At 35.1% G+C, this 13,053-nt stretch overlaps 2 protein-coding genes across 4 annotated transcripts in view; both read left to right on the top strand.

Moving 5' to 3' along the window:
• LOC149786638 (thymidine phosphorylase-like) overlaps nucleotides 1-13,053 on the top strand; it is a 257,020-nt gene that overhangs the window by 151,733 nt on the left and 92,234 nt on the right. The window lies entirely within an intron of this gene.
• LOC149786640 (thymidine phosphorylase-like) overlaps nucleotides 1-13,053 on the top strand; it is a 35,570-nt gene that overhangs the window by 18,242 nt on the left and 4,275 nt on the right. For 2 of the 3 annotated variants that reach the window (XM_089977156.1, XM_089977155.1), the window contains 7 exons: nucleotides 2,179-2,304; nucleotides 4,063-4,265; nucleotides 5,694-5,922; nucleotides 6,322-6,440; nucleotides 8,404-8,566; nucleotides 9,981-10,208; nucleotides 10,829-10,969. In XM_089977156.1, the coding sequence (XP_089833282.1) occupies nucleotides 2,181-2,304; nucleotides 4,063-4,265; nucleotides 5,694-5,922; nucleotides 6,322-6,440; nucleotides 8,404-8,566; nucleotides 9,981-10,208; nucleotides 10,829-10,969 (1,207 nt within the window). In that variant the 5' untranslated portion in view covers nucleotides 2,179-2,180. Of the gene's footprint in view, nucleotides 1-795; nucleotides 1,728-2,178; nucleotides 2,305-4,062; nucleotides 4,266-5,693; nucleotides 5,923-6,321; nucleotides 6,441-8,403; nucleotides 8,567-9,980; nucleotides 10,209-10,828; nucleotides 10,970-13,053 lie in introns of those variants that run through there. The other variant, XM_089977157.1, reaches the window with a different exon arrangement.

Raw genomic sequence — 13,053 nt, 5'->3', positions numbered from 1 at the left:
CTGTTTAAAGCCCACACTGATACACTATCGTTTGTTTTGTTTAAGTCTAAGCATTTTGCGTTATTGAGGTCGTTTTTGTAAGTAACGCAATGAAACCAGTTCACCCCAACCCCCAGTTTTAATTCGCATTCTACTTTTAGAGGTCAGGCCCTCGCAAACAAAGTATTATTTTATGTCTGATTATAACAGTTTGTAGTTTTTTTTTTATCTGGTTAGGGTCTACTTATGCCATACCTACATAAAACACCATATTCGATATTTACACCTGTACATATTGCCATAAAGTCAAAGTACATTCTTTATCTGTTTCGCTTAACATTTATTACAGACTGCAGATTTATCGCACAGAACAATCCCTTTATTTACGAATGTATCTTATATTGATATAATGAGGAACCAAAATTAGACATAAAACAACAATTGTAAAGAACCCTCTAATAGATAAATTATGTCATAATCTGGTTATATTTCCTTCCAGTATTCAATTTGCTTTGGTGTATGAGACCGCATGTACTTAAGCCTCTCTCTAGTGCATCATGTCATTATAAAGTTTGTCAAGGATGCTTTCTAACGACAAGTATTTATTTGCGACAAATGAATTTGGTTATCGTGTTTGAGTAATATAGGGTACCGGGAAAAGGTAACACCATACACATATGACATTTAAAGCAGATAAAACTTTTTTTGGTCAAGCAAATAAAGAAACAGTAGATGTATATCTTGTTTCATCAAAACAGCTAATTGTTGATTCTCTCACGTGCTGCTGGTATAATAACATTGGACCTTTTAGATCACACCCCTTTGTGTCTTATAAATCAAATTTTAAAGATAAACATTGTTTGAAATCTTTGTACAATAGTTATACATGATTATGTCTGTATACTAAAATAAAGGTGTCCTTTCGAGAAAGTGAGGTTAATACGATGAGAAAATTGTAAACCCCGACAGACGGACGGATGGATTTTAACAAGTAACGGTGATGTGTAATAGTTTGCATTTAATTCCATATTACCTTTCTGGAGCATGACCGCAAAGGTTGATTCTTACCCCAGATAACCTTGTTTTTGCTGTGATCGTATTACTACAAACACAGGTGAAATAAATCAGTCAGAATGACATATTGTCGATGCCATGTTTTCTGACTAGCCTTGAATAGCATTTTGATAGCAACCCAGTTATCAGTGTTGACCAGAAGTATATCTTTTAACTTTTGGACATGTTAATGCAACATGGCGTTAAACTTTAACCCAGAAATCTAAAGACAAACATTATCGGTCAAATGTTGCTATTATAGTGCATATATATTTGCGTTGTTTTCATAATTTTCCATGGCACAAGGTAGTAGGGTATAACACAGAGTAGTAAATAGGTATCGCATTATTCAGTGTCACAACTGGGTCAGGTTTACTTATGTCGTAATAAATAAGGCGGCCAAATTCAACCCTACAGTCTACGTTCGGAATCAACCTTTAGAACGCAGATGCATATGCATATTTACTCCTACATGCTTGACACAATACAATAGTCGAATGTTTGCATACAGTTTCAATCAGTGGAGAGCAGAGTATGTGATCTGGTGAAAGAAACAGTTGTGTTTTGAGAGTTATACTTCCTTCCAATCGAAGTAAGAAGAGATTTCTGCTTACGACCGATTAAACGAAAAACCTTGCTAACAGATTCTTGAGAAAAGTTCAAGTTCAGGTTCTTCTACAAGTGATTGTAAAAAGGTAATGTACACAAATTATATGTGTCCCATTGGAAGCTAGAGAAAACTAAATATTTGCTGACGCACAATTGAAATATATTACGTGTAATAGAAAAATAAAAGGGTAAGTGTATCGTGGATTATGCATAGCATAATGACTACTCTGAGATGGAAAATATGCAATTGCTAATCTCAGGAATCTACATTAATTTTAGGTTGCGCCAACTAGTAGGAAAAAACGTATGCGATTTTTATGATTCTTTGATAAAATCGGATTAAGCAGAACTTTCCTGCTTAATTTTTATATTAGCCTTTTTTGCGATCAAGGTTTGAGATTTCAAGTTTGAAAATAATTTTGGGATGGAATCTCAATAAAATGAATTTAGACGCTTGTAATATAATACACGGTTTTCTTTGGTCATATTGCCAGAAGGCACGTAGCGATTTACTATCTGTGTTGTTTGCCATAATAGACATGTCAGCTCTAAGGATACCGGATATTATCTCCAAAAAGAGGGATGGCTTGGAACTTACGGAGGAAGAGATTGAGTTTTTTGTGAGCAAGGTTGTCGACAAAAGCTTTGAGGGTGCTCAACTAGGTAAGTATCTACATGTTTTACAAAGACTTTCGTTAGAGTAATTTACACTTTGCCTGATTGTTTGATCATATAGCCACACCAATAAGCGTTCGGAGCTCAATGTTTCGTCCGTCAGTCCGTGCATCCCGTGCGTGCACGCAATTTTCTAGGTGTGAGTTTCAATTCTTGTTCTCAATACACCTAGCAGGTCCAAAACTGGGACTGTGTGCGCCTCCTAGGTACACGGGCCTTCAGTCTCTCTTACCTATATTTTATGATTTATTCAACATCCAAGCTCTAATTTCAGCAGCGTCACCTTCCTAAGAATTGCCGAGAAAGTATCTTTCGTAGAATCTCGGTACGTTTGTGTCACTCATCTAAACTGAATCATTCTGACGTACTGTCTAGAATAAATTCAACTTGCCACAGAATTGGTAATATCTTTGAAGCTCATGGTCGTTAACAACTCTGCTTTCGTTATATGATTTCTCTCTTCGTTTTCAGGCTAATGGATATTTTTTAGATATAAATTAGCTATTTGTTACACCTATTACAGGATTATATATAGCAGCGTCTATATATACAATTATTTTATAAAATGGTCGGGCAGTCAGTAATTTTGCTTCAAAACGTGATCAAAAAAGGTTGACTAGCCTTTGCAACATGATAGTTCCAATATAAAATAAAACCATATCAACGAAAATGATGTCATTAGCAGAAAACTGGACTAGAATACTCATGTGGCTTTTGTGGATTTACAATTTGTTGTATGCTTCGTAACTTTATAGCTTTTACAAAGATTATACACATGCGAATTAAAAACCTCCTTACGATCATGGAAGTTATTGTGGCATATATTTGTGTAATATGTATATATGTATGTAGGGACGCACGTAAGTACTTTAGTATGTAGGTGATATGTATATGTATGTATTTCAAGCACGCATTTAGGTACTAGATAGAAATGTGTTTGAATGGATAGATGGAAGAGACAGTGGATAGATACATAGATTCGATTGAATCTATCGATCTCTCAGTCTTTACTAAAATGTAAAAAGGCAATTAATTAAAGTTTGACAAAGAAATAAATGAAATTAAAACAAAGCATAGGCAAAAGAAACTACGATTGAGGTCACAACGGATCTCTCTGTGTCTCTTTGTCTCTCTCTCTATCTATCTATCTATCTATCTATCTATCTATCTATATATATATATATATATATATATATATATATATATATATATATATATATATATATATATATATATATATATATATATAGAGAGAGAGAGAGAGAGAGAGAGAGAGAGAGAGAGATCCGTTGTGACCTCAATCGTAGTTTCTTTTGCCTTTGCTTTGAGATTAATTCTAAAGTTTTATTATACAAAATTTATATCGAGTAAATTCAAGCCTTTTGCAGGCCCTGGTTTGGTGTTGATCAATGAAACATGGTTCTGTAATAAACCATTAGTGGTTTGACTGCACAAATTAGAAGTTGGATTTGCAATCGATTAACCAAATTCCCAACATTTCTACTTAAGTGTTGGTCTTAAATTGGAACCAAGACCTTCTAATAGGCTCGGCGCAAGAATGTTTGATAAAGAAATCCATACGAAGCGCCAAATGTGTATTAGGGCTTCAAACTTATCGTTGAAGATGTACATCACAGATAGGGTTCCGGTGTATACATATGATAAGATTCTGCCATTTTGTAAACGCACATTGCATGGATATTTGTAACGTCATAGCACCACGTACATGCTTTGTATGATTTATAGGTGCGATGCTGATGGCAATTTACCTGAAGGATCTGAATGATGCAGAGACCACGTGTCTTACACGCGCCATGACCCACTCTGGCATAGTTCTGACATGGCCAGAGAAATGGAAGGGCCAGATTGTGGACAAACACAGCACCGGGGGTGTTGGAGACAAGATCAGTCTTCTGCTAGCGCCAGCTCTCGCAGCCTGCGGAATGAAGGTAATGTAACATTTTCGTATCTTCAACATTTTACTTTTCATACTGTTAGCGTTTGTAATGGGCTTGTACAAAATGCAATTCATTTACTTCTTTGATATATGATAGGTTTAAATCAATACTTTTAATATATAAAATAAACGTCTTCTACAGCCTCCTTAGAACTGGTAAGGTAACACATTAAGCTGGATATGTCATTCATGTCGTGAGAATCAGAAAATAGTTCTCAACCTTAGTGAGAAAAAAAGTCTTTCAGCAGATGATATCACATCCTTCTAGTAAAGGGGGTTGGTAACTATTTACAGAGGGTACACTGGGTCTGGAGCAATCGAGGTCATGGACTTTTTTAAAAGGGGCAACAATGACCAGGGTTTGAACCTTTCAATCATGTGTTCATACCACATGAAGGTTGACCATACTACTTGATTTATTTTTTGTGGTTAGTAAACAACTATATAGACATGTCTCTATGAAGTGTAATGGACCTTATACATATCAGACACAGACTTCACGTCAAGGCACTTATACTTCTCGTGGTACTCCAACCAGTATGGTCTTTTGCAGGGTTCACTTTGACCGTCTATAGTAGTTCGTTTGCAGTTTTTTCAAAGTAACTGATATTATATTTTTTCTACTATATTCCATGATTTCACCTTTTTGTTATAAATTTGCAACATATTTTCGCAATTTATGTTGTCATTCACGACTCATATTACCCACACATTAGGTGCTTAATTGTTGCTAATTATCTGTACAAGTATGTCCATATACAGATCATCTACATTCATTCATGTTATTTGCTTATACTGGTATTAAAACTGTTTTGCAAAATCACGATAAAGCATATTGTTTTAGCTTTTGTATGTCTATCTGGTAAACTTCTGTTACTCTATACAGCCCGATATAACGATACGCAAATGTGCATTCACTATTAAAACACAAACTTATGCGAACATGTTCCGAGCAATTAGGATTCCAGACAAACTGTTTTATTTTCTTCTCTCGATGGTAGAGGGATTCATTCCCAAATGTTGGAAACATGAGTTGATTAGGACATGAGGTGCGGTTATGTAGTATATCCCTCTTTTGATGAAATGGCATCATGTTTGATGTTTAATGCTGTCCTTGTAAGGTCAACATATAGTGTCAACTTGAACGAATGGTGAAAATATGTTTAAGTCATTTTTGAGATAGCAATACTTTTAAACAAAACGTATCCTCTCGGTAACAGCGATCAATGAAACATTTACATACCTTCAATTGACAGATATGCCAATGAGATAAGTAAGAGTATGGGTGTGCGAGCTTAGAGCCCATGATTAACCTTTTCCAGTCTAATCAACTGAGATATCTTGGTCGTCATTTCATTTGTGTCCTATTGGATGTGTTAGAAACGATGTCCTCTTGATTGTTATGATTTTCCCGAAGTAGGTTCCAATGATTTCCGGTCGGGGTCTTGCACATACAGGTGGAACACTAGACAAGCTGGAATCCATCCCAGGTTTCCGTGTCCATCTAACCCACCAAGAGATGACGGATATTCTAGACACTGTTGGATGCTTTATAGCTGGCCAGACGGACGATATTGTTCCTGCAGATAAGATAATGTATGCGAATCGTGATGTTACGGGTACTGTCAGCAGCCTAGGTCTTATTACGGGTAAGCAGAGCGTGAATGTGTAAATTGCACCATTATACGCATATTAACGCCTGCGTGTTATTTTTCATTATTAGAAAAGCTTATGATCATGAGCCCTATAAAAAAACCCACAAGAAACATCTATTAGTTTGCTTTAATACTGAATATAACATCATGGTATTTCTTTCACCGTATCGGTGAATCATGGTTGACTGAAGTTTTGAAATAACTGATGGCACGCCAATAATCACGTTGCTCAATTTAATTAACATATCAGTAGTTTTCAGGATTGTGTTCCTAACTTTATATATTTTGATTTCTTCTTATTCATTTGTAATGTCTGCATGTCCAATAATCATCATTCTATTTGTTTCAAGTTTTATTTTATTTATTTATTTATGTAAATATATATAATGACAGGCTCTATCATATCCAAGAAGGCAGCTGAAAGCTTGGATGCCTTGGTTTTGGATGTCAAGACTGGAAAGGCAGCAGTACTACAGGATGAGATGTTAGCTCGAAAACTTGCCACACAAATGGTATGACTTGTGGCAATAAATACTTGTAAATCTGAACCTATATGCTTACTAGGGTCGTACTTCACGTATTCTGAATTATTATTTATGACTGCCCATCATTCAGTAATCGAGTAAGGAAGTGTGACAACCGGCAACTATCGGACTTTCTGTTTTGAATGCATTCCAAATTTATCGGATATGCAAAATCATAATGATAAAATAAACCAAGATAAATAAATTATATTAATAGTATTTCTTATCTGTCAAAGTACTACTTTGTGCATAACATTTAGTTTTGGTATTGCAACCTATTATTATTTATTGAAGCTCTTTGCAAAGTTGAGTTTCCAAATTATTTCGTACATTAAATACAGCACTGATCCTTGCCAAACATATTTATAAAAATAAAAACGTGTCGTTGGTATTCAGGAAGTATTATTGAGAGGCATACCTTTATTGAAAGTGTCCTTGAGAGATGTGAAGATTATAATGTTCTTACACTGAAATAGTCTCCTGCTTGTTTAAAACGCAGGTAATAAAGTGATATATTATAATGAGACCAATATTTTAAGATTCACAAATAATGATGAGCAGTAATAACCGCTCTTTATTGTGCTAAATGTTAAACGAAATGTTTGATAAATGTACAATACGGCATGACTTATTCAGTCCTACTGTGCGTTACATAAAAAGACGAAAGCTGTTTTCTTAAGTCGAAGAGTAGCTACGGGAGATCACCTGCATTCATCTTTAGAGAATATTGCTCCTTGTTAATAGTGACTGATTTTATTCTGTTGATATACAAGGGTTATCAAGAGCGCAAAGCTTCATGGGAATGACAAACAACGAAAATTCAGTTGGAGTTGATGACACCGCTGTTGATGCAGCAACAGTTCAATTACAGACCTACTTGTTTTCGTTGTCAGTTAGATTCCTTCCTTTCCTGTTTTTTGTTTGTTCATGCGCCAGGGGCCCCGAGTGGCCGAGTGGTCTAAAGCGCTCTCTGTTACGGATCACTGCCATCTCACCTGTCTGCACCGATTCGAGTCTCGGATTCAGCCAATGTAGGTGTGTGAGAAAGCTTGCCAATAGCTTCTCGTGGGTCGGTGGTTCTTTCCGGTGTTTTCCCTGGTTCTTCCTCCACCATTAATTCTGGCCGTCATGTATAGCCTATCATGTGCTGAAAAATGGCGTTAAACCCCACAACAACAACAATAACAACAATTGTTCATGCGCCACTTTAAAAAAAAAAAAAATCAGTATATAGCGCAATGCAACCATTTTTCTTTCAAAATGTTATTATATCGTTTTGGTAAATATCTACAGTCAAAAATTGCAGTAAGTCTGTAGAATAATTAAATTTTATGTTTTATTCTTTCCTCCATAATGTAATATGTGATTTTTGTGCCCTTGAGGAAAGATTTAGTAGATTTCGAAAGCGCATGGACTAGTTTCCAGTGAGTTTTGCAATGTTGCTTGTTAGTTTTCTGTTAGATACATAAAACCATTCTTCACCAAGATCAAAGTCAATGGCCCAAGTGTTTAATATAAATTAAACATTATTCGAACACATATTTAGATATTTGCAAAGTTCTGAACCAAATAGTTTCTGAATTAAAGAAATACGTCCCGGAATTTTTTAAATTTAAAATCATAATACAAGAGTAAACAACTGTAACGTAGAAATTAAAAATCTGATTCTACGTCCTTTTTTTCTCTCATGAAAAGCAGGTTATTGTTCGTAGTGATGATCTTTGTCAACATGTCATTCATACATATTTTACAGAGTATTTACCAATTTGCCAGATGTAATTATTTTACTGTCCTTAGAGGTAAACTTCTATATTTCACTCAGTCCCTCCAGTGGTAGTTTATTATTGTATTGTATCATTAAACAATGAAATCGTTGTTTAGAATTAGTAGATAGGTGAAACTCGAAATATTTTAAATACTTCGACTGGTTTTATTTTTTCTATGAAACAAGGTCAGGGCTGGAAATGGATTAGGAATTAAAACGGCAGCGTTGCTCACGAACATGAACGCTCCTATTGGGAATATGATAGGAAATTCTCTTGAAGTAGTAGAGGCAATTGAAGGTCTGCATGGGCAAGCACCAGAAGACTTGAACGAGCTTGTTGAACGCCTTGGTAAAACACACACACACAAACAGACACACACACACAGATCACACGAACACACGCGCGTGCATGCATGCACACACAAAACAAACATTCACTCATGCTCGCTCAAACACATACTGTCTCTACAGAAAGCAAAGAACCGCGGTCGTAGTTGGTAGAGCTTCAGACTTGTCATCCAAGGGTAGCGGGTTCGATATCAGCCAAGGTCGGCTGCCTTGGTTTATCCTTGGAAAAGGCACTTAGATCCAATTTCCTCAGCATAATATAGGGAATATCATTAAAAGTGACGTTAAAACCCTGAACAAATTCGATGGAGGAAGACTGTAAGACTTATGTCAATTTGTCTTGTGCCATAATGGCTATGTAATAAGATTTTTTTATATACTTATTTTATCTTTGTATCAATCATTCAATCCTCTCTGCGCCGTCTGGTGCTTGAGGCGACATATCCTTGTATACTGTTGTATTCATTTTACCTGAAGCCAGAGTGACAATACATAACGTTCCTAATTCACCAGTGACAGTTGTTCCTTATATCTGCTCATAAAAATCGTCGATTCTCATTATTATACATTTTCAAAGCCAAAAGCCATCGATTTTCATGGACTTTTTATTTTTCATTTCGTGCCTGTTTGACTAATGGCTTCATAGTTACATAAAAAAAACGCTTTACAATAATCTGTGGTAAAAGTCTTTTGACAAATTTACATGCAATGTTTCACATTGTGTATTCTAACACATTTCTTGCGAGGATTAATAATGAACTGTTTGCAAAGATGTTGTGCCAACGTCGCAGGGCGGTCTTATCCGACATATTTGAGAACGCAATGTCTTACACCAAGAATTAATCGATAATTAGTTCACCTGTAATGATGTTTGTTCTTTTCTGTTTTATGTCTGCATTCAAACGTGAATTGCATGGTTTTGGTAAGCTAATTCGGTAACAAACGCTTGGCCCAAATTTCGGTTGTTACGTAATTTCAGTTTGCAATCAGCACTCAATCATCCCCGATTACTCCATTTTTAAACATGATCCGGAACGTACTGAGAGTGAAATCGTTACTTAAACAATTCTATTTCTATATTTAATGAAGTAATGTTTGATAAAAACTGCTACCATCTGTCGTAGAGGTTCTGTATGGTTGACACTCAATATTGGATAGAAACAGAGCACACAAGTTCAGTCAGTGTCAATTTGCACAATATATATGTAAAACTATTATTTGTAAAAGTTAGAGCATAACATGAAGTCAACTTATTCTTTTTTTAGAGTTCGTTTTAAGGCAACACATTGTATGGTAGATCAACAATGATTAAGACTCTAGTATTGTTTGTTTCATCAGCTGCTAAAATATACTGACAAGCTTGTTTTAGACATATGAATTTATTGCCATGTCTTTTATTACTTTCATCCTAAAAGGAGGCCATGCTTTGTTTCTGTGTGGCCATGTTGATGGGGTGCTGAAAGGGTGCAAGATGATCAGAAGTGTCATACAAGACGGAACTGCGGTCGTAAAGTTTTGCGCAATGCTAAAAGCACAGGGTGTCGAACCGAATCTTGCTGACAAGCTCTGCAGGAAAGGGACAGACGTGCGAGAGCTTCTGCCGAAATCCAAGAGGACGACGAATGTCCTTTGCCAAGCCAATGGTAACAATTGAAATACCAGTTATCACATAGATTCATTTATATTCATTTATAAGGTTGTCCATAACTAGTAATTTCTTTTCAAAGATAAGATGTATGTCGATAGGGAAAAATATTGTTATATTAAAATAAATGTCGTGGGACTGAAATTATATATAACCCATTACCATTAGGACAGAAACAAGATATTGGACATCATACCGTATACAGATTTTAGACCCTGGTAACGATACAAAACATTTTATCAAATTCCATGCTCTTGTGTACGTTTACCCTATTTAATCAACATTTTATTAATGTAAATTATTACTGATTTAACTGGTAATATTCTTAAGCTAGTTTTACGTGTGTTTCTTAGGCAATCGGATTAAAATCTTGATCTATAATATAACAGGGATCTGACAAACTCTAAGACAAATTCATATTTTACGAGGTCGTTTGATTCCTCATTTAAAGTATCACTTCACATTCATGAAAGTGAAAAACATTATTCGGAACATAGACTTTAACGATAATTCTCTTTCACCAATGCAGCGCTCTGTTTGATAGATTACTAATTCCAAAGGTCGCCAGAATATGAACCTTTCTAGTTGCCTGTTAGGTTTACTGTTATGTTTTCGTAGGATATATCAACGATATCGATGGACTAAAGTGCGCCGAGGTCAGTTGTAATCTGGGTGCCGGACGGACCAGAGCAGGAGAGGCCATAAATTATGGAGTTGGTCTGGAACTGACAAAACATATTGGTGATGACGCAAAGGAAGGTAGAGTATAACATGGGCTGGTGTGTATTCAAAATCTGGAATAAATACTCAAATTTCAAATAAATAGCTTCTAGTCACTTCTTACATGATAAATCTTTGGCTTTGTAAGAATTTTATATAAGCGTACTTGTCTTATGTCTGTATGTCTAGTGTCTGCTGCAAATGTGGGTATGATCTCAATATAGGACTTTGTGGCAATACAAATAGAACAAACCACTACAACATCAAAACAAATAGTTTTGTTATACGATGTAAAAGTGTCTTCGCTTGCTCAAAAATGTTGTTAAAGACAGTTTACGAGTTTTTACGACACGTCTAGTTAAAGACAGTTTAGGTGGCGCTATACAGTTTCGCATTTTGCATAGGATTAGGATTTTAAAGAAAAAGAATTTCCCCGGCTCTCCTCACTGGTTTTACTGGCTATTTAAAAAAGACCTTGTATATCTTAGGTATAATGCAAAGAACCTTTAATTCCCTTTATTTTGGTGCATGATTGATGGGTGTACTATGGGTTATAGAGTATACAGCTTGGCCTTACTTCAAATGTGCACCTTTCAAAAACGTGCTAGCTCTACTTGGTCATTTTCACTTCCTAAACTTCAGAGGTCAATTGTATAAAAAATAGCTGATAACTTTTTTTACATTTTATATATTTGGTAATTCATTCATTGTACTTTCAGAAGCTGGTATTGTCTAGTCTGGCAAAAATCATTTTCCCTATTTTAATAGCTGCTATGTATAGTGCACTTTAGACTAATTCAGACTGATTTTTTAACACAAGGGAGCAGTCATTTTAGTTAGCAGTGTACTTAAATCATGTAAAATTTCCAAAAGTACAATATCCAAAAGAAATATCATCCACATTACATTAATGTAGCATAGAGATATGCCAACATTCTCTCCACTGTGCATGTTTAAAATGCGAACTACTTCACCTTACATACGTCACTCTCTCAAAAGTACATATTATCTGGTGAGCGCCACCATAAAGAAGATATAGGTATTATTTTTGTATGATTTAATTATGTTTATATGGCTGAAACATTTAAGTCGCAAGCATCAAAACAATCCTTTGGAATAATTCTCCTGCCTTTCCCCCCACAGAACAGTATTTATGAGTGTCAGAGTCTCTAACAAGTCCAGCCTCCCCCCCCATGATAAAAGTGAGCTATTTTAAGAATGCACATTACACTTTGTAAACATAGCAACCAATGTTATGCTGAATGACAGGAACATGAAACTAGCCATAATTATTTCAGAGAGATCAACAAAGAATTTTACAATTAGAAAAGGGAGGTAACTCATCAGGTTCATAAAGGTCAAAGGTCAAAGTGTAAAATATTTGCCTATTGTTTAATATGGAAGAAGCGAATTCATTTTCTCTTCATTTATTTTTTTATTTCATTGCAAATAAATGAAAATAAACATTTTCACCATATATTTCTGTCACTTATTGCAACAGTTTTAAATTTAAGTTGACCCTATTCCTACATTCTAAGACTTCTAATTTCCCCATAATTAAGGTCACTACTCACACAAACATACCTCATGGCAAATTATGTAAGCAAGAGAAAAATGATCATAATTAGCTTATTTTCATGCTTAACATCAATATGAATGTACCATTTTATTCAGAAATCATACATAATTATATGAAAATAAAAAAAATAATTGCAAACATTTTTATATTTTCTTTAAGGTGGCGCTATACAGTTTCGCATTTTGCATAGGGTTAGGATTTTAAAGAAAAAGAATTTCCCCGGCTCTCCTCACTGGTTTTACTTTCTGTTTAAAAATGACCTTGTATATCTTAGGTATAATGCAAAGAACTTTAATTCCCTTTATTTTGGTGTATGATTGACGGGTGTACTATGGGTTATAGAGTATACAGCTTGGCCTTACTTCAAATGTGCACCTTTCAAAAAAGTGCTAGCTCTACTTGGTCATTTTCACTTCCTGAACTTCAGAGGTCAATTGTATGAAAAAGATCCAATAACTTTTTTTTACATTTTATATATTTGGTAATTCATTCATTGTACTTTCAGAAGCTGGTATTTTCCAGTCTGGCAAAATTCATTTTCCCT

Source organism: Sinohyriopsis cumingii, chromosome 12, assembly GCF_028554795.1.
Source record: "Sinohyriopsis cumingii isolate HCF-2022 chromosome 12, ASM2855479v2, whole genome shotgun sequence".
NCBI classification, from domain to species: Eukaryota; Metazoa; Mollusca; class Bivalvia; order Unionida; family Unionidae; genus Sinohyriopsis; species Sinohyriopsis cumingii.
Note: the sequence above shows the minus strand (reverse complement) of the source record. Positions and strands in the feature narration are given on the sequence as shown.